Below are 18,078 nucleotides of genomic sequence, written 5' to 3' on the forward strand. Positions count from 1 at the left end.
ACAATGACTTTTGGAAAATTCTGTGTACTTAAGCAAGTTATTAAAGATCTTCAGGGAACTGCGTTGATAAGGAAGTTGAATCACCCAATAATATCTTTGAATTTCCCACCCTGGCTGGATCCATGTATCACTCCAAGAGCAGGAACCAAATTCACACCTCCCTCCCCTCAAAACATGCCTATCCCTCTCTTTGAATATTTTGAATTGACAATGAGGAGGCTCACGTGCACTTGTAGGAAAAGCTGCCTTTAAAAAAACAAGATAAAGTGGAATAAATGGTAAAACATTAATTAAAAAAAATGCACCACGGACACTGCATCACTAAGAAAGCCAGTAACTTTACTGAATTGTCTGCAAAATACAAATTATACCTTATTTCCAGCAGGAGAAACTTTTGAAAATTCCCCACTTTTATTCACTACAGACAGCTGAATTAAGTCCCTTGAGATACACAGATGTGGTTTAACTTAGTTATAACATCTTGTCATCTAGTGGCGACAAAGTCCAGCTTATGCCGCTGTGAGCCTCTATTTGAATATTTGTTGCAAATGCTTGTATGCCCTCATTTACAAGCTATTTTAATTACTGTCATTTAATGGAAACAAGTCCCCAAAAAAGAAAAAGAAGAAAAATGGCAGAGCAAACCATCTGAAGCAATCCAAGTCCTATGCCTCCAGTGACCCAGCGCTGCTTCGCTCTGAGAGAACACTGGCACTGCATTCAAACCACCACAGAATCCGTCTCTTAGCTGACCTCTCTGAATTCAACTGAGGTATGGATCAATTTGAGGTATGAACAGGGAAGGCAAAATGCAATACCCGATGATGAAAATAACCAAAATGGACAAATTTAATGTAGAAGATATGTGGCTTGGATTGCTCCACATCTTTGGTTAAAACATATTAAGAAAAGCCTTTAATTACATCTGTAGTCTGAAGCATTCTAACAGACAACAGTATTCCATCAGTCTTCAAAAGATCTGTAGTGGCAGGGAATTAACGCCATAGAAGTGACGACATCACAGCAGATGGCACAAATGGGAACAGATGAAGTATGCCATGCTGAGGCAACAGCCCTTACTGAGGGTTCAAGTGGCTGCTTCTTTAAAAAAAAAAAAAATTTTTTTTTTAAAGAAAGAAATACAAAGCTTTTACTCTCTCGAAAAAACACAAGGATAAAGGGGGCAAAAAATGCTATCTCTAAGTTAAAAGATGGTATGTAAGAAAAATAAATACATAAAAGTGTGAGAGGGCAGATATTCTTTTTAAAAGCGTGTTGGAATTTCTTTAAGGTTTTCACTTTAATTAACCTTAAAATGATTGGAGGATGATAGGTATTTTTATATTTATCATTACAAATGTTAAATTCCACCTTTGGGAAAAAAATAAGCCATTTTACTAAAAAACACAATTTTAAAAAAGGTTGAAATGAACAGCCTTCTACACACCAATGCATACAATATACAGGTTGTGCAGCTTGAGTATACTGGATCAGCGTTACCAGTATTTAAGCTTAATATTACCAAAAAATCTTTTAAAATAGGATTAGATATAACAATACTTGTAAGCTGTGTAAAATGCCACTTAGGGTACTTTTACTTGCAGTGAAGAAGGTTGCCTAAAATGTTACTCTAGGATGGGTTATGTAAAATAATACTCCCTCAGGGCTCTGCCCTAAACTCCTGAATACAAAGGATTTACTGTGATAAAAACCCAAAACCATACTAACTTTGCAAATACAATAAACGGTAAATTACAGTTAAAGTATAAGGGTAAAGCTAGACAGCAATTGTTTACAGAAAGTGACTCATCACAATCAAAATTGTGCTTCTTCTCATTAGATCATCTTTAAAAAATTCTCAGATCATCCCTCTGCTTTCTTGCCACCACTTCATATGAATTCAGTAGTGGGAACAAAGATGACTGGCATCCATTTTCAAGTGATTCTGTTCTTTTCCATATTCTTATAAAACTATTGTCAGAATTGCTATAAATAGCCAAGGCTTCTGCTGGTACTTTAGCTTACTTTATCTTCAGCATTAGAAATTCACTTTTTCTTTGTTGCTGAGGCAAACTGCAGGTAAAAAATTAATATGGCTATTTTTTCATATTTTCACATAATGACCCTTTCCCACCCATTGGTAAGTTTCTTCTGATATTGATAAAGTGTTTTGAAATGACATAGAACAGTTGTGACATGTTTGCATATTTTATACACACCAAGTTATTAAGGATGGGTTGTAAGAATGGGATCAAGTCTATGGTGAGGAAAATGATTTCTTCCTTTTCCCCCCCAATGTGTGAATGTGTATGTGTGTTTTGGGGGATGATTTTCTGTTTTTCCTCTGCATAAATGTTTTTCTTTCGTGTTCCATGGATACCTTGAGTAGTGGGATATATGAAATGGTTGACAGTTTTTTTTTTAAAGATTTGATTTAGTATATAAAACGCTAGTACAAGGCAGGCTAGCATCCTATGCGGATACAACCAAAGGTGCATTGTCATCTAATTGTGGATTTCAGAGTTATTTTTCAAGTTAAGAAAAATATAGCCTAGTTAGTAAGGTCTCTTGGCTTTTGCCACCCAGCGGCAGCCTTTTACAATGTGAAACACATAGCAGACTATGCAAGAGAAAGAAAAAAAATGCATAAGAAATGTCCAACACATGATAAAGCAGTGTCGATCTTACTGTCTGTCTTCTTTGCTGTGTACGTCAATGTGTATGATTGGAGATGAATCGACAGATCTTCACATTCCAAGAGAAGGAAAATCATTCCTAGACTGAAATCTCTTTTAAGCAATATATATCAACTTTTTTTTATGGCACTCATTTTTTTAAAGGGTCTGAAAACTAATCCCTTATAGACGAATATTAGACAAGTCATCACTGTTTCTTGAAAAATTAAAAAAAAACAGGGACATAGAGAGGTTCTTTAATGGGATTTCTTGAAATGGCTATTAAATCTCTTTATTGAAGAAAAAAAATAGACGACATACATGCTTTATGCAGAAGTGACATTTGGGGGTCCTGACACACCGGGATTGTTCAACAGTCCTATATTGCTGACAAGATTGTTGAGGGTCAGTTAAAATAATTAAAAACGGATGATGAAGCAACTATCCCTTTACCTGTTTCCTTCTTATCTAGCACCCAGTCTTTCACATTTTTCTTCTGTGGGAATTTATAACTCATACATCAAGTAAACTCCATATCACTTGTTTCTAGGGCTATGCTGGCAGGACCTGTGCCCCAACTGAGCTTTCTATTCTGGGCATATTTCTTGAAAGCATTTTCAAATTCTAGGCTGAAAACCAACCAGATAATTTAGGATATGGGCAAGTTTAGGGTATGCACTTACTGAATTCCAAGATGCCTGGTGAAATGGTGAGATCAGAAAGGGGCCCTGCATTTGGTAAAAATGCAAAAACAAAAAATAGCATGAAAGAAACTAATTAGTATATACAATGGATGTCAGTTGACCCAATGGATTGCTAATGGATTAAAAACAATTTATGGTGTTGCAATGTGATATGTTCTAATCCCACAGGTTATCCTTTTGACAGCTGACCTTGAACTTATAAAATGTATGCAGAGTAAAAGAAAACAGAAAGAAAATAGTTACTCAAATGTGCAACTGCACAAATATACCCCCCTCCCGCTATTAAGATAACAAAACTTCTGCTATTACCATAATATTATATATATTAGAAAGCTATACACAAGCATGTTAATTTCACAGATTTTTTAAAAGATTCTTAATATTTTATATAATTAGAAATACACATTTCAAAAACAAAACTTCTACAAAGAGAAAACAGTTATCTTGGTTAGCAAAGCATGGAGTTCTTCATGGCTTAGGGTAGTGCTTTCTATACAAAAAGTCCCTTTTGGTTTTTTACAGGACTGTTTAAAATATTAGCGAAGCTATCAAGGGGGAAAAAAACACATTTTGGCTTAAGTAAACTACAAAAAGCCACAAATGCTTTGCAAACTCTGTCTTACCTTTTATATGAAAATAAGCAAAATGTAATGTACATATTTTTATATTTTTATTTAATAAGAGATGCAGACCCAGATTTATTTATTTATTTAATTAAATACGTTAGCCCTCAAACTCCACATTTTTAAAAATAGGTATGGTCCTCTTTCAATGGTCGTCGATCCTTTTTCATGAGTGCCATACGCCAATGATGTGCCTGCAGGTTTGTGAGCATTCTTGGGGTGGGTGTTAGGTGACCTGGCGTGTTCCTAACATTTAACCGTGGCCACCCTTTGCCGGGTCTGTCCAAAACATCTATACACTTTTCTATATGTTGCATAACAGCTGCTCTCTCTTTCAGTAAAGATCTGCCGCTTTTGGCAAATGTTTCCTTTTGTCTATTTACATGTAAATAACGTTGAACCTGCAACATGACACTATCTATTGTAACATACATTTTGCAAAGGAGCACAACAGTGAAAAGAAGTTAGCCTTAAAATCTATTTTGTACAAGTGTTCTGTTGTACAACTCAAGTGCTAAGCTTATCTCAGCATTTCTGTTTATCTTTATACTGTTATCACTGAGGCAATTTAAAAGTACTTTTACAAAACAGAGTACCTGACTTTTTTTTTCCACACACAGCACATATAATGCATATCGACCCCCCTTCCCCATTAAGGTATAGCACACACACACACTGCAAGAAAAAAAAAAAACTATTAAGTAATAATCTGATCATGTTGCCCATCCTTCAGAGAGTCGCATGCGCTTGACTGAGGGACTTTCCCTTTCGTCCGGCGAAGGTCTGGTGAGTCCAATGGGGGAGTGGAATTCGTTCCGGTGATCCTCTCGGTCGCTGCCGTCGTAGGAACTGCTACAGCTGCTCAAGCTGTCAACAGGAGATCTCCCCGCCTCGTGGCGCGTGTGTTGTGGGTATCTCGAAGGGGTGGTGGTACGGTCTCTAGGAGGAGAAACAGGTTCTGACTTGATGTTGAGGCTTTGAGTAGAAGGCAGGGAGAGATTTGAACTCTGAGATAAATGAGTGCTAGTGCAAGCTCTGTAGGAGGAAAGGAAACCCAGTTACAGATGGAGGAGGCCTGGAGCCCCCAGGAACTCACAATTACATAAAACAGCAGCGTAAAGATTTGCATCACACCAGAGCCTGCCCAGAGTGAGGGGAGCGTGCCTGAAAGCACCTGGGCATCGCCTTCTTAGAGCGACTGGGATGCCTTTGTTGCTTTGCCCGGTACTAATTACAGCACTGAACTGGTCCAGGCCTCGTGAATCATACCTCTAATCTCTCATAGACTCCCTGAATGTATAGGTTATCAGTTCAAGAAGCTTTTAACAAAATACGCTGGAAAAAGCATTGTCTGTGTCCACGGAATTTATCCCTAAACTAGTTCCAAAATATGACTGGAGACTTAACGATACAATGCTTAGCTTCTGAGTTAGACCTCTTTGATTTACTAATGTTTGTGTTTGTGTATTATTGTAGAGAGCTTATTATGGATACAAATGTTTCCCTTGACTTAATCATAAAGCACATGGACATTAAGTTGCACAGTCTTCAGAGAAAGTGAAGAGAGTTCAAACTTCAAATAAAAAAAATCTATAAAATGGTGCATATAATCATAACTGGTGAGAAGCTTGGGAGGGTGAAAGAAGCAGTGGGAAATTTTAGGTACTGGCTTAAAAATACTTAGACTTCCTACTATACTAAAACCAATAAATAATTTGACCTTCATCCTTTCTCAATTACATGGGATGAAACTGCTGTCTCTTCCCCACAATTTCCTCAATATTACTATTGCTAGTCTCTCCCTTCTGCAGTACTAAGGAGACCAGCCTCTAATTCAACACTCTCATTAGTTGATGAATCTGGATTTTCCTAAAGAACGGTTGCTGTAAAGAAGGATCTAATGGGATTTTATTGTGTTTATAACCCTTAATCCTTATTTATTCCAGGGCAGTATAACTTGCCCTTCTTCCAAAATGTGGGACAATTTAGATACTTGAAATTCTGGAGGGAAAAGCATTAAGCCCTTAGGCGTAGATTAGCAATCATAATGACTTGGATCAGGATAAACCCTAGTAACATTGGTGACATCAATTTCAAGATGTTTGCACTCTTCTTACATTCTGAGTGCCATGACATCCCTGGCTAGAGTCAGGGTTACCTGCCCGTTTTGTCAAAGGAGAACAGAAACCTCTTTTACTGAGGAGAGTCACAGTAAAGAATAATCCATACAGACACACCCATTTTAAACAAAGGGAAGCAAGCCAATCTATTCATATATGTGATTATTTAACTTTCCCACGGAGAAAATTAGGTGGTATTAAAAATGTCATTGTGACCAGTGAGAAAATTACTATATATTTCAGAGGAAAAAGTGGAGTAACTTGGGGCTGGGATTTGGGGAGATGCATTCAGGCTCAAGATGTATAGAGATACTAAATTAGTCAGTTTATCCTTGAGTGATGTTTTATACAAAAGCACCACCTACTGGCAAAGAATTACTTTTCTTCTCTTATTAATGGATGAGCTAATGTCAAGAATAAAATAAAGGAGAATTATTTGTTTTCCTAACAAGCCTTTCTTTCTCTGGCTTTTATGATCTTATGAAATCAAAGCAGTCTTAGCATTTATATCAAGACACTACACTGAGTATACATAATTTTCAATCAAGTGATTATATTTTTTGCTATTTGTTTTTATTTTACATTCTATATTAGTACACTAATTTTCTAAGACTTTTAATTAAATAGTCTTTAAATCAAGAAGACATTGAAATCGGGGGAAACACCTATATTTCAAAAGGATCCATAATGGTGGACTATTTTATCTTGGTTCAGAGTTACTTAATGATTCATTTTGATGTCAGAGGAAATCATCTTTTGATTCTGGAAGAAACAATTTTCTTGGCTCTGGATGAGAAAGACTATTTTACTAAAATTTAATTAAATGTTTTTACTATGAATCACACGACTGTTTAATAATGAATGTCAGTTAGGAGTCTGAAAATAAAGTGGCATATCAATAAATACTTTTGTATGCCCTTTGACATTCAGATTGTGTCTCCACAGTCAGGGTAACGTGGAAAAGTAGAAAAAACATTTGGTGAGTTGAACTAGTATAAGCAGTTAATCTGGATAAATTGAGCAAAAAATAATATAATAAAAATGCTGTTCTTTATGAAAGCTTTTGGAAGGTGCATTATTCACTTACTCACTATCTTTCCCAATGTCAGCTGGCTTGTATGAACTTTGCCATATCTCTTCCCATAAAAGATATAACACTTATTGTTTATCCTTTCCTATAAACAAAAAGGCTAGTCCCTAAGATAAGATAAACTTAGTTGCATTTCATTTGACACTGAAAGCATTTATGAAGCATTTTGAGTAGTTCTGGGGACACTAATCCACACTAATGAATTGTAAATGATAGCTTAGATTCAGCTTCATTATGCTCTGCTACAGGATGCTAAATAGAATGAAGTTTAATTGGACAGTCTCCATTATCAAAGAAGTATTTTCTTGAAAAGAAAAAGCAGCATTAAAAATCACTTAGCTGTATATATGCTAGATATAAGCAAGTTGGTCTACTTGTTCTTGGGAACAAAATTTTTATAGCCACATATAACCGTGAGATATTTCCTATGTGTGGGTGATAAGGAGGTGGGTGGGGAGACAGAAGCCAGATACGCAAGTTCCCATAGGAAGCCCTGCTGTAGGCTTCCATCTACTACACACGCCTTCCTTCCAGCTGGGAAAACACCTACCTTCCCTATATTGCTCAGAAATGGAACATGACTGGAGAGTTTTATTCAAATCTCTTAGACTATCAAACTATATTTAACCTAACCTTTTAAAAACCGTCTTTACTTAGAGTCATCTCTCAGTATGTACTGAATACCCACATCAACAAGGATGATGATAGAAATGCTTCTATAAACTAGGTTGCCTTTTTTTTAGGTGGTGGGAGAAAAATAGCAAAAAAAATTTGGAGGTCATCTTCTCAAATATTAGTATTCCATTGACTTTTGCTAACACTCCATGGCAAATTCCTTCTGCTTATCTTCTCTGCCCTCTAAATCAAGTCAGTTTATGTTGTTTATCTAACTCAGTTAGATAAAATTAGACACTAGATAGTGTTAGCAGTCTAGTGTTGAAAATTTAAGAGTGTTTCTATGAACAAATTACAAAGAGCTCTTCCAAAGCCTTTTATTTTTGAGAAAGAATGGCGACCCTCTTGGGCCACCTGGAATGTATACTTATATTAAACAGCTCAAAGATACCTTACTCTGCTTTGGACACTGTATCTACCTGAAAGGATGTGAATCCACCACAGAAGCATATGGGACTACTCTGGCCTGAAAAAATAACAACTGAAAAAAACTGATTTACATTGTAAGGAAGCTAGCTCATATAATTTATTTTGCATAAATATTATCACTTGGGATTTTCTTTTTAAGATTTAATTGTATGAGCATAGGCTAGTCCATTTGAAGGAATCTCTTTTTGAAAACTACTGTACGTGCATTTGTGTGTATGGTATGTGTGTAAGAGAGACAGGGAGAGAGAGAGGAAGGAAGGAAGGAAAGAAGGAAGGAAGGCAGGCAGGCAGGCAGGCAGGCAAAAAGGAAGGCAGGTAGGCAGAAAGGCAGGCCAAAATTAGTAGGACTGGAAGGGGTATCTATTTGAGGGCTAAGGGAAGTAATTAAGTGCCATAAAAACTCATAGACTAAATTCAGAGTCAAATCATACACCATGAGAACTGGTGTTGAAAGAAACTAGAACTAAACAAAATGCTTCATCCTGGGCTGTTGTAATTCCAAGGCTGCCACTTCTTTGTCATTTACTCAAATCTAAGGGCAGCCAAGAGTTAGATCCTTCTCATGTGATAGAAGAGAATTAAAAATTTTTGGTATAGTTAAAATACATAAATACATGTATTTTCTATGAAAAAATGCAAATTATTAGGTGCTACTGAAAACAAAAGAAAGCCATATTCAGGGAAAATAATAATGGCTTTTGACAATGATGATTTTTAAGGAAATCTAGTCCTGTAATGGATGAATTTTGTGAAAAACAAGCAGTAAACAGCTACCTTTATTTTTGACAAAAAGTACAAACAGTGGACCCACTGCTGACCCACAGAAGTACAGTGTCACATGTATGTACTTTTAAATTGCCTGGTTGGTGCAATGTACTTAGTGAGAATTACCTGAAAAAGTTATTGCAATAAGTGTCTGTTTGGATAGTTAACATTTCTGGGAAAAATTAAACATTATTCTAAAAAGAAATTTTGTTGCTGATCCCTGTGTAATATATCTCCAAAGTTAATCTTTCAAGAAAGCAGAGCAACAGTGTCAAGTGAACTTATTTTATTATCTACATAGGAGGTTAGATTTTCGACAATAGTGATTAGTGAGTAAAAGGCACATAAGCAAATAGAGAACAGATGAAGACTCCATAACCAGAGCACTGATCTATGTGAAATCAATTCCTTGAGAAGGCTAGTGGGGCTGGAGGGGGGTAAGAGAGAAGTTGTGATATCAATCAGTGATTTGTATTCTAATCAGTATTTTATTCTCATTATCTCCTTAAAATATGAACACAGAATTAGCTAACTATTCTAACCAAGTGGCTCAGAAGAAAAGTAAAAGTGGGGTAGGTATATAGAATGTTTCTGAAATATAAAAATGGGTTATTTTAAAATATTTTATATCTTCCTAGTATTTTCTTTTGAAGATTAATGGAAATTTTGGAGTTATTAGTTAAACTGAAAGCCAAGTCTTTGGTTCATGTTTTAACTTAAAAGAAACTATTTGTTCTACAAGTAGTGTTATTTGTGAATTTGAGGCTTTTAAAGATTTGAATGTTTCCATTGATAAATGGCAGGAGATATTTCTATAATAAAGACGTATCTCAAAAGTACCACAAGGGGGCAGAAAGACACATCGTCTGACTTCAGAAAACATCAAAAATTATTTATATACCCAAATTCAGGTAATTACTATATGTCTGTACAGATAAATATATTTTTATTCATATAATATCTATGGATATGCAAGTATATTACATATTATAAATATATGAAGTCTGTATGTAAATGGAATAGTTGACTATGTGTATTAGGCTAACATTAGCATGAAATATGTGGTTAATGCTAAGTGAAAAGGATTCTCAAACATCTCAAAAACTTAACAAACTAATAACTGTAAATGTTTTCTTATGTCCCATATGTGCTATGTGAAAACTTAATTAAATAAAAATTTATCACTGATAGGACTGGAAACCAAGATAGCCTAAAGACAAGAGGGAAATAACATACACCACTGTCACAGAACTCCCCTTCCTCATAAAGAAGAAGGAAAGTAGTACTTAAGCTAACTCAAGGTACTGATCTGCTAATTTCAGATTTTGGTAAAGCAGAATTTTACGTCCTCCAATGGGACACTAGAGCACATATTTAGAGACTGCCATTTGTCATTTAAAAATGCATTCTAAAAGTGTATTATAGAAGAAGTAATATTGCTTACCCCAGTTGACTGAGGGCGGATGGCGGCATGTTATGTAGATGTTGCTGTTGCCAGCCAGTTACTGACCCAAGATGAAGAGCGCTGGCAGTGTTAAACCCAGACAGAGATGACAGGTCTGCACTACTCAGAGAGTACTCTAGAGCAAAAAAATACAATAGCAAGGGAAAACATTTAATTTGGAAATTACCAAAAGGTGAATAGAATAAAAACATTCAAAAAATCCTATTAGTATTATTTAATGATTGTTATACTTTTTCATGGGGAGGGGAGAGGGAGATAAAACATTACCATAATTTTATTTTAAAAGAGATAGTTTATATACCAGAACTTAACTAGTCCATGAAAACTTCAAAGTAGCCTGCAGTTCTAGTTTAGGAGAACTACAATCTAGTTATCACATGGAGGTACATAGTATTTGATGATCTAGAAATGTTTTTTAAACAATGCTGAGAAAGTGAGCTTTCTATAACATCAAAGAAATAACAGCTCATTTCTGTTGAAATTGTTCTTTTATATTGAATTCAGGTTGGGTTAATAAAACTTTGTCACGGAAGAAAGAAAAATTGTAGATATTCACTTTGTCTTGGTAATGAGTAGGTAATGGTATAGCGCTCTGGACACCACAGGTATTAAATAAAGCTTCCTAATTAATAGATAATATCTTTTTTATCTTGGTTTTTAATAAAAAGTATTTAATATACTATTTGAATATGGCAAAGCTACTCACCGGTACCATAGGTTGTTGAAATGGCTGATGGATATCCTCCCATCCCTTGTCCTGGTAAAGTAGGAGTTGCTACGGAAACCACTGGAGTAGCCAATGACTGAGCAGACTGGGAGTTATTTATCCTTTGATTCTTTTAAAGTAAATAAAAAGACATTACTGATAGAATTTAAGTTAAAAATATTAGTCTTCAGTATTAGTTTTGTACATAAAGAGATAACTTGGTACAAATCTCATGAAATTAATCATTTAACATGTGTCTCTATGAACTCTGCCAACCCTATCATTTACAATCCTTCAAGAGACCAGTAGTTGCCATAGTAACCCATTACATCAGTATCTCCTAGGCAACTGAACTAGAAACAAGTACCATAGCTTTATTATGGGTAAAAACAGACTATGTTGAAAACTGATGAAATATGTATACTGTACTTCCATTGTTTCAGTTTTTATTCAAATGCAAATTAAAAAAAAAATTAAAATCAACCACGGTGGTTTTTGTGCTCAGTTCTATAAACAGCAGAGCAGATGGGTAGAAGGGTCATGCTATATTTTGACCAGCAGGTGGTGCTCTGACCACTTTTTTCAGGTTCTTCTAAAGTAGATCCTTTCAAACTAGATGGCAAAGCAGCTATGTGTATATTTAATGCCTTACAGCAAGGAGATTAAAAATACATATAAATTTAAATATCATGATAATTTAATTCTTAGAAAAATAAATATATTCATGGTTTTAAATAACTAAGGACTTTTTCGCTTGTTGCAATTTTATTACAAATTAAGTCCTAAAATAATTTGAAAATATGGCTTTCACTTACAGAGGCTGAGATGGAAAAATAAGTAACCTGACATTTCACCTATGAGTGATACTTGAAATTAATGTACTGAAATATAATCAATGTGGATACATTATGGTAACTCCTGATATCTTTCCATTTTCCTACTGCTACCTCTCCAACTAAAAGTCACTTGGGATTGCTCCGTGCATGTGCCATTGAAGAGAAGCACCTTCACCACTTACCAAAAGCAGGTCGACATCCTCAGACTGAGAGCATGGGGAAGGAGTTTTATTAATTAGTGTCTGTAAATATTTGTAATCAGGCAAAATCTTTTCAACAAAAGGAAAAGCACCTTCTGACAGACACAACAGTTTAAACAGTTTTAAAAACCAAACTCTAACGATAACTTCTTACAAAGACATTCTTTGTTTCTCTTAATGAGCTGTTTGTCTCAAATGTGAAGACAATCTATCTAGTTTTCAGCACAGGTCAGTGTCTCAAAATTCATTATTTCACTACCACATTTTGGAGGAAAAAAAAGAAAAAAAAAGAAAGAAAGAAAAAGCCTGTACTTTGAAACCCTACTTGCTGGAGGAGGGGGGAAAGCTGCACCTGGTGGCCAGTGAGAGATCTGACCAAGGTTCACAGAATCCCTAGGAAAGCATGAGTTTTAAGGGATGTGGAATAAACCTGCTGATAGAGACAACCTGCCATGCATGGCCCACACTGCTTGGCGATGGCCCTGTGGGAGGTTTTATTTATTAGATCCAGCCTTTTCCGAAGGGAATGCTGCATATTATGTGATTTTTTTTTGGTTGATATTCAAAATTAATCTGCACTGTGCCATAATAAACTAATCAGCTTGCAGGACTGTTTTACCCTGAAGCTTGCCACAGAGCACAGGAAGAAAAAAAAATGTGTTTGCGGAATGATCTAAATTTGTCTACTGAGTCTTGGTTTTAAATATTCTCACTCTTAAGCAAAGCAAATTTGGAGAACACGGATGTAAGTCTCTTTGTTGCTGAATTTGGTCCCCAAATATTATCTTTACCTTAGTCCTCCAGACCCCAGAGAAAGGAAAATGATAGCTTCTAGGGATATTATTTATATTTCATATTAATTTAATTATTTTTATAAGTGTCACAACTTTTCTTTGATGTAAAATATAACCTTCGTACTCAAAACGCCTAGAATTTTAAGACAATTTGTTTTTGAGAGGTGACTACTGGCGTGAAGCACGTATTTGGAGAGATGAATTAAAGGCAGTGCACAAGCATGTGATATATTTAAACATTATCATTATAATATACCTCAGAAAAGATTGCCACCTAATGGAGAAAGTTCATTTAGATATGATGGGAAAGATTTTTCATTGTCAGCTCCTTGAGGACATATTTATTTAGTTCAATACTGTAAAAATCTGTTACAAAATACCTCATTCTGTGAGTCTGGCTCTACCATTGGTCAAATCATGCATCACATAAGCAAAATACTAGGTAATAACTTTTTTTCTAATTATAAATTGGAGGCCTTAAAAGGAAATGTTTTCTTTCCCCCAGAACACCAGTGTGTAGTGGAGTTTCTTGGATGATGGTTCTTTTTTTCTTCCCCATGAAAAGGGAAACGCAAACCAGTTACCAGAAATAATAGCTAAATCCAAACAGGGCTCCAGCAATAGCACTGTGTTAATTTTCTGAGAGCTTGTATTTCACAAAGTTAGACAAATACAAAAACAGCAAAACATATACAAAACATTATCAACATTTATTTAAAATGTAGTTTTTGCATTACCACTGATGGCATCGTATTCTTGCTGCCTGGTGGAATAAGAACTCGGAGATCTGGTTTACGGTTATTCATCCCTAAATTCATGGGGGGAGGAGATTTTGCTTGCATATTCTTGTTCAAGTTACCAGGTGAGACCAGCAGACCTGGTGAGTTTCGGGGATTGCCATACCCGTTCCCTGTTAATACAAAACAAAGCACTCAGGAAAAAAATCTAGACTCAAAAAATGTTTCTAGAGAATCTATACAAGAGATTAAGAATGAAGGATTAATGGAGTGAGATCTTAACAATAACATACATTGAAAGTCCACAGTAACCCAGTCAGTTATTTAATATTCCTCTGAAGAAAGATTAAAAAATCTTAAGAAGAGACTTAACAGATAACAACCTGCTGGAAATCAGCATATCCTTTTTTTTCCTACTAAAAAAATTTGGGAAGAAAGTCAGACAGTCGCTCAGGGTCTAAGAAAAGCACTGAATCGGTCCTGCACTTTAATTGACTAGCTAGGCGGAGGCCTGGCTGGCATGACTCACTCTTTCGGTTCAATGATTTGGGTTTTATTTTGTGTGTCTGTGTGTCCTTAAGTGAAGAAAGGGCATACCAGCAAGACTATAATTTCTAGGACACGCAGGAGGAGCAGCAGCCTCTTACACATTTTGCTGTTTGGTTCCCCTTTTCCTTGAGCAATTTCTCCCTATGGTTTTCTCCTGTCTGGTTCGCTCTCCTCACTAGTTCAGTGTACGAACCTGAAGTCCTGCCTTCTTGCTCACGTAGAACTTCAAAAAGCTAGGCTCCTTGTCAGGAGCTGAAAGGTGGGGTGATGCCTCCATGAAAGTGCTGATTCACAAGCACAGGAGCAGCCGTTGAGTGGGAGCAGGACTGAAAGGGTTTTTCTTCTGTCTCTGATGTTTAGCCCCTACTAACAGACAAACAGCTATCTGAAGGTCTCCGTATCTCATAATTCAAAATCTATTGTTCTATGACAGGCAGAGCTGCAGAGGGAGTTGATGCAACCTGAGCTGACACAGATAGCCCTCTGCTGGCTTCCTCCACTGTCTGATGGGAGAGTAAGAGAAACAACGAGGTGATTCAACAACCCTTGCTGGAAAACTAGACAGTTGTTTTCTGAAGCTCTCTAAAGGAGACAGTCAAACCTCGTTGTTATTGTCATCATTGTCATTATCGTAACACACAAGTATCTATTACCCCAGGACGAATGATACTGTGTGCTACCCAGTGGGGATACAGAGACAAGGTCGGATCCTCAAAGGTGCAGTCAGTCCTTCACGGCAATCCAACAGAGACGTGGTGAAACCAAGGCAGCCTGGAGGGAGGTGCCACAGAGTCACCCAGATTTAATACTTATTGGGCTCTTAGGAGGGAAGAGATTACCCAAACAAGATTCATGGAAGAGGCAAGAATTGACGTGGGTCTTGGAAAAAGAGAGGAGATAGTAAGGTCTCTGGGCTTGTGATGGGGCACTGGGCAAGAGCTGAGGTGGCAATTAATAGAGGGTGCTCAGGAACACTGCGAGGATCCTGGTGAGAAGGAAACCCATGGAAAGAAAAGACTGTTAAAGACCCTGAAAGAATATGAAGGGTTGGGCATGGAGCCTACAGCAGGTTAGCCTGTGAATTCCAGTGTTGAATTTAAATGGTGGAAATGCAGATCCCGGAAGGTTGCAGAACAGAGGTTAACACAGGCCTCTAATTGGGCAGAGAGATCTACTAGCATTGGGATATTCTGTCCTTAGGAAGGCCTAGTAGTGTGATCCAGTCTGGAAACTTCTGAGACAACTTGAGCTATGATAAGGAATTGGGAAGGCAAAGCACAGGTATATTTTAGGAGATATTTATGGGTACATCTTTTGAATTAGAATCTATTTGAGGCATATTGTGTAAAGCACATTGGTTCTTCACATCCCATCCATTTATGCATGAATAAACAGGCTAAATATATAACAAATAACTATAAGATTAAAGCTGTCCATTAAATCTGTCAATGCATAACATTTTCCAGCCACAAAGTAAAACAAAAGACCCCCTCAAAACATGTCAAGTATAAAGTAGTTGCTCAAGAAATGTTGGTGGAATTTGCATATAAATTACTCTTCTATAATAAAACCTCAAGAAACTTAGTTCAACTCTTTAAAGTCAAATAAGTCAAAACCAAAAAAAAATTTTTTTACAGTTAATTTGGATAGTTTTCTGTGGCAAATATTATTACATGAAAAAATACATTTACTTTTTTTTTTTTTTTTGCTAGGGGAAATACAAAGGATATGTTCACTTAGAAAAATGCTTGATCAGATGGGATGCTCAGAGGAGCTTTATATTTTGTGTGTCTTACTGAATCATTATTGTGACTTTACTTTTAATTAATAGATTCCACTGGGAAAAAAAAGGAGAAAACCAAGACAAAGTTTGCTGTCTACTTTCCTGTCAGCTGAAGCTCAGACTGACAGACACACTGAATTGCCTATGTCATTTATTTATTAAGCCTGTGTGAGATCTGGTTAAAATAAACAATCAAATGGAAAATTAGCTGGGTAATTTCAAAAGGAGGGGGAAAAAAAGTCAGTTAGGCAGTGCAATGAAGCTTGAACAGATCAGAAGAAACTAAAACCCCGGCTTGGTAGATGGCGATACTGGTTTGCATGGAGGAGTTATTTTGCTAAAAGGAAGTAAAACCGCTTCATGAAATGTGTTGTCCTGTGATATGACGAGCACTGGGCCAGTGTGCGAAAATGGAAGTGCTGCACGAAGGCTCTATGAAAAAAAATTTTTTTGAACATTTTGTACAGTAAACTCTGAGAAATTCCAACAAAGCCTACCCCTTTTTGCTCACGTTTTAAACAATGATTTGGGGCAGCAGTAGGGGGAAAAAGAAAGCAAATGTATGTTACAGGTTTTCACTCAATAAATGTCTCAATTTTCAAAATTGATTTGAAAAGCATTCTATTTTCTTCTTGTAGCATTTCTTGTTATTTGGAAATTATGCCATTTTAGAAGATTAGTCACATATTTTAAGGTGTTTACATATTGAATGTAAAATATTTTGAACCACAATGACACTTCTTAAATTCATATTTTTAGAGCATAAAGTTATTTTTGAGAACAAATAAATTCTGCCTTTTACTGGTGAATTTCTGCTGTTTTTAACATATTGTGCCAGCGAGCATTTTGGAGCCGTATAATAACCATTTCTGTTTCCAGCCACCAAGTTGTTATTCTTTTGGCATAATATAGATTCAGGAATGCAAGGCTGTGGATCCTAAACCAGTGATATAGAAACCTATCATTTGAAAATCAATGATGAATACATTCGTGTGGTTTACTGCTAAGAAGAGCCTGCATTTAAATGGGCTTGGAAACCACGGCCTCCTCCTCACTCAGGACGCTGTGGCCTTGTGTTGAGGCTGTTGTCCTACCTTAAGATAAATTCACCCAAAAGAATGGTTTCTTTCAAAGTTAAGGGTCTGGAGGGGGACATGCTACCCCTCAACCTTCTAAGAGACAGATTCCACCTTTCTTCACGCTGTTTTAAAATTATCTCCATCTTGGACATTTATCAATTTGGATGTGACTGCATGCAGATGTCACATTCCCCTGACCACTTAAAAGCACAAAAATTATAAAGCATGAGTGAATGGATTTCCTGATTATAGATTATAAGAAAATGAAGAACAGACCAACTTTAGAGTTCATTTGTTTTACAGTTCCATTTGATTAAAAATATTGTTTCACATAAAACAATTTTAGCATTCACAATAGATAGTATAAAAGACAACAGAATCTATCGTGCTGGGTCATGAGTTTCTAAACATTCATATTAAAACTCGTGTAAATATACAGAACTTCCAATGTGATGTTAGGAGAAAGAAATTTTCTCTCCAGTTAACCTGAAAACACTTGGTGCTTTTTTTTTTTTTTAATTAATTCTATTTTAAGAAGTTGTAAATTCAAAGAACGTATTCCTGGCTTAAGATGTTGTAAGGACATTTTTTGCCTTGTCTCACAGAGCTCAACTGAGCATGGAGCTCTCTCAGAGCCCAAAGTTCTGAAACTTTCTCTTATATGGATGTTTAGACATTCTGAGTCTTTTCACTTCGTTTTTTTCCCCCCTGGACTTTCAATTATAAACAGGAGGACATAAAGCTAATAAGAACACACACACACACACACACACAAAAAGAAATTGGTCCTCATAGACCAAGGTGAACTATTTCATTGGCACAATCTTTTTCTCAGTCTCTCAAAGCAT

General features: G+C 36.1%; 1 protein-coding gene across 51 annotated transcripts in view; it reads right to left on the minus strand.

The window, feature by feature from the left end:
• Window positions 1-318: 318 nt before the first annotated feature.
• MEF2C (myocyte enhancer factor 2C) overlaps window positions 319-18,078 on the minus strand; it is a 173,686-nt gene continuing 155,926 nt past the window's right edge. For 15 of the 51 annotated variants that reach the window (XM_021082274.2, XM_021082251.2, XM_021082273.2 and 12 more), the window contains 4 exons: window positions 13,820-13,992; window positions 11,253-11,382; window positions 10,526-10,661; window positions 319-4,941 (listed from right to left, as the gene is read on the minus strand). In XM_021082274.2, the coding sequence (XP_020937933.1) occupies window positions 4,716-4,941; window positions 10,526-10,661; window positions 11,253-11,382; window positions 13,820-13,992 (665 nt within the window). In that variant the 3' untranslated portion in view covers window positions 319-4,715. 51 annotated transcript variants of the gene reach the window in all.

This window comes from Sus scrofa, chromosome 2, assembly GCF_054392235.1.
Source record: "Sus scrofa isolate SSC_HxYL_T2T_F1_AM1 chromosome 2, Sscrofa_HxYL_maternal_Yorkshire_Landrace_v2.0, whole genome shotgun sequence".
NCBI lineage: Eukaryota > Metazoa > Chordata > Mammalia > Artiodactyla > Suidae > Sus > Sus scrofa.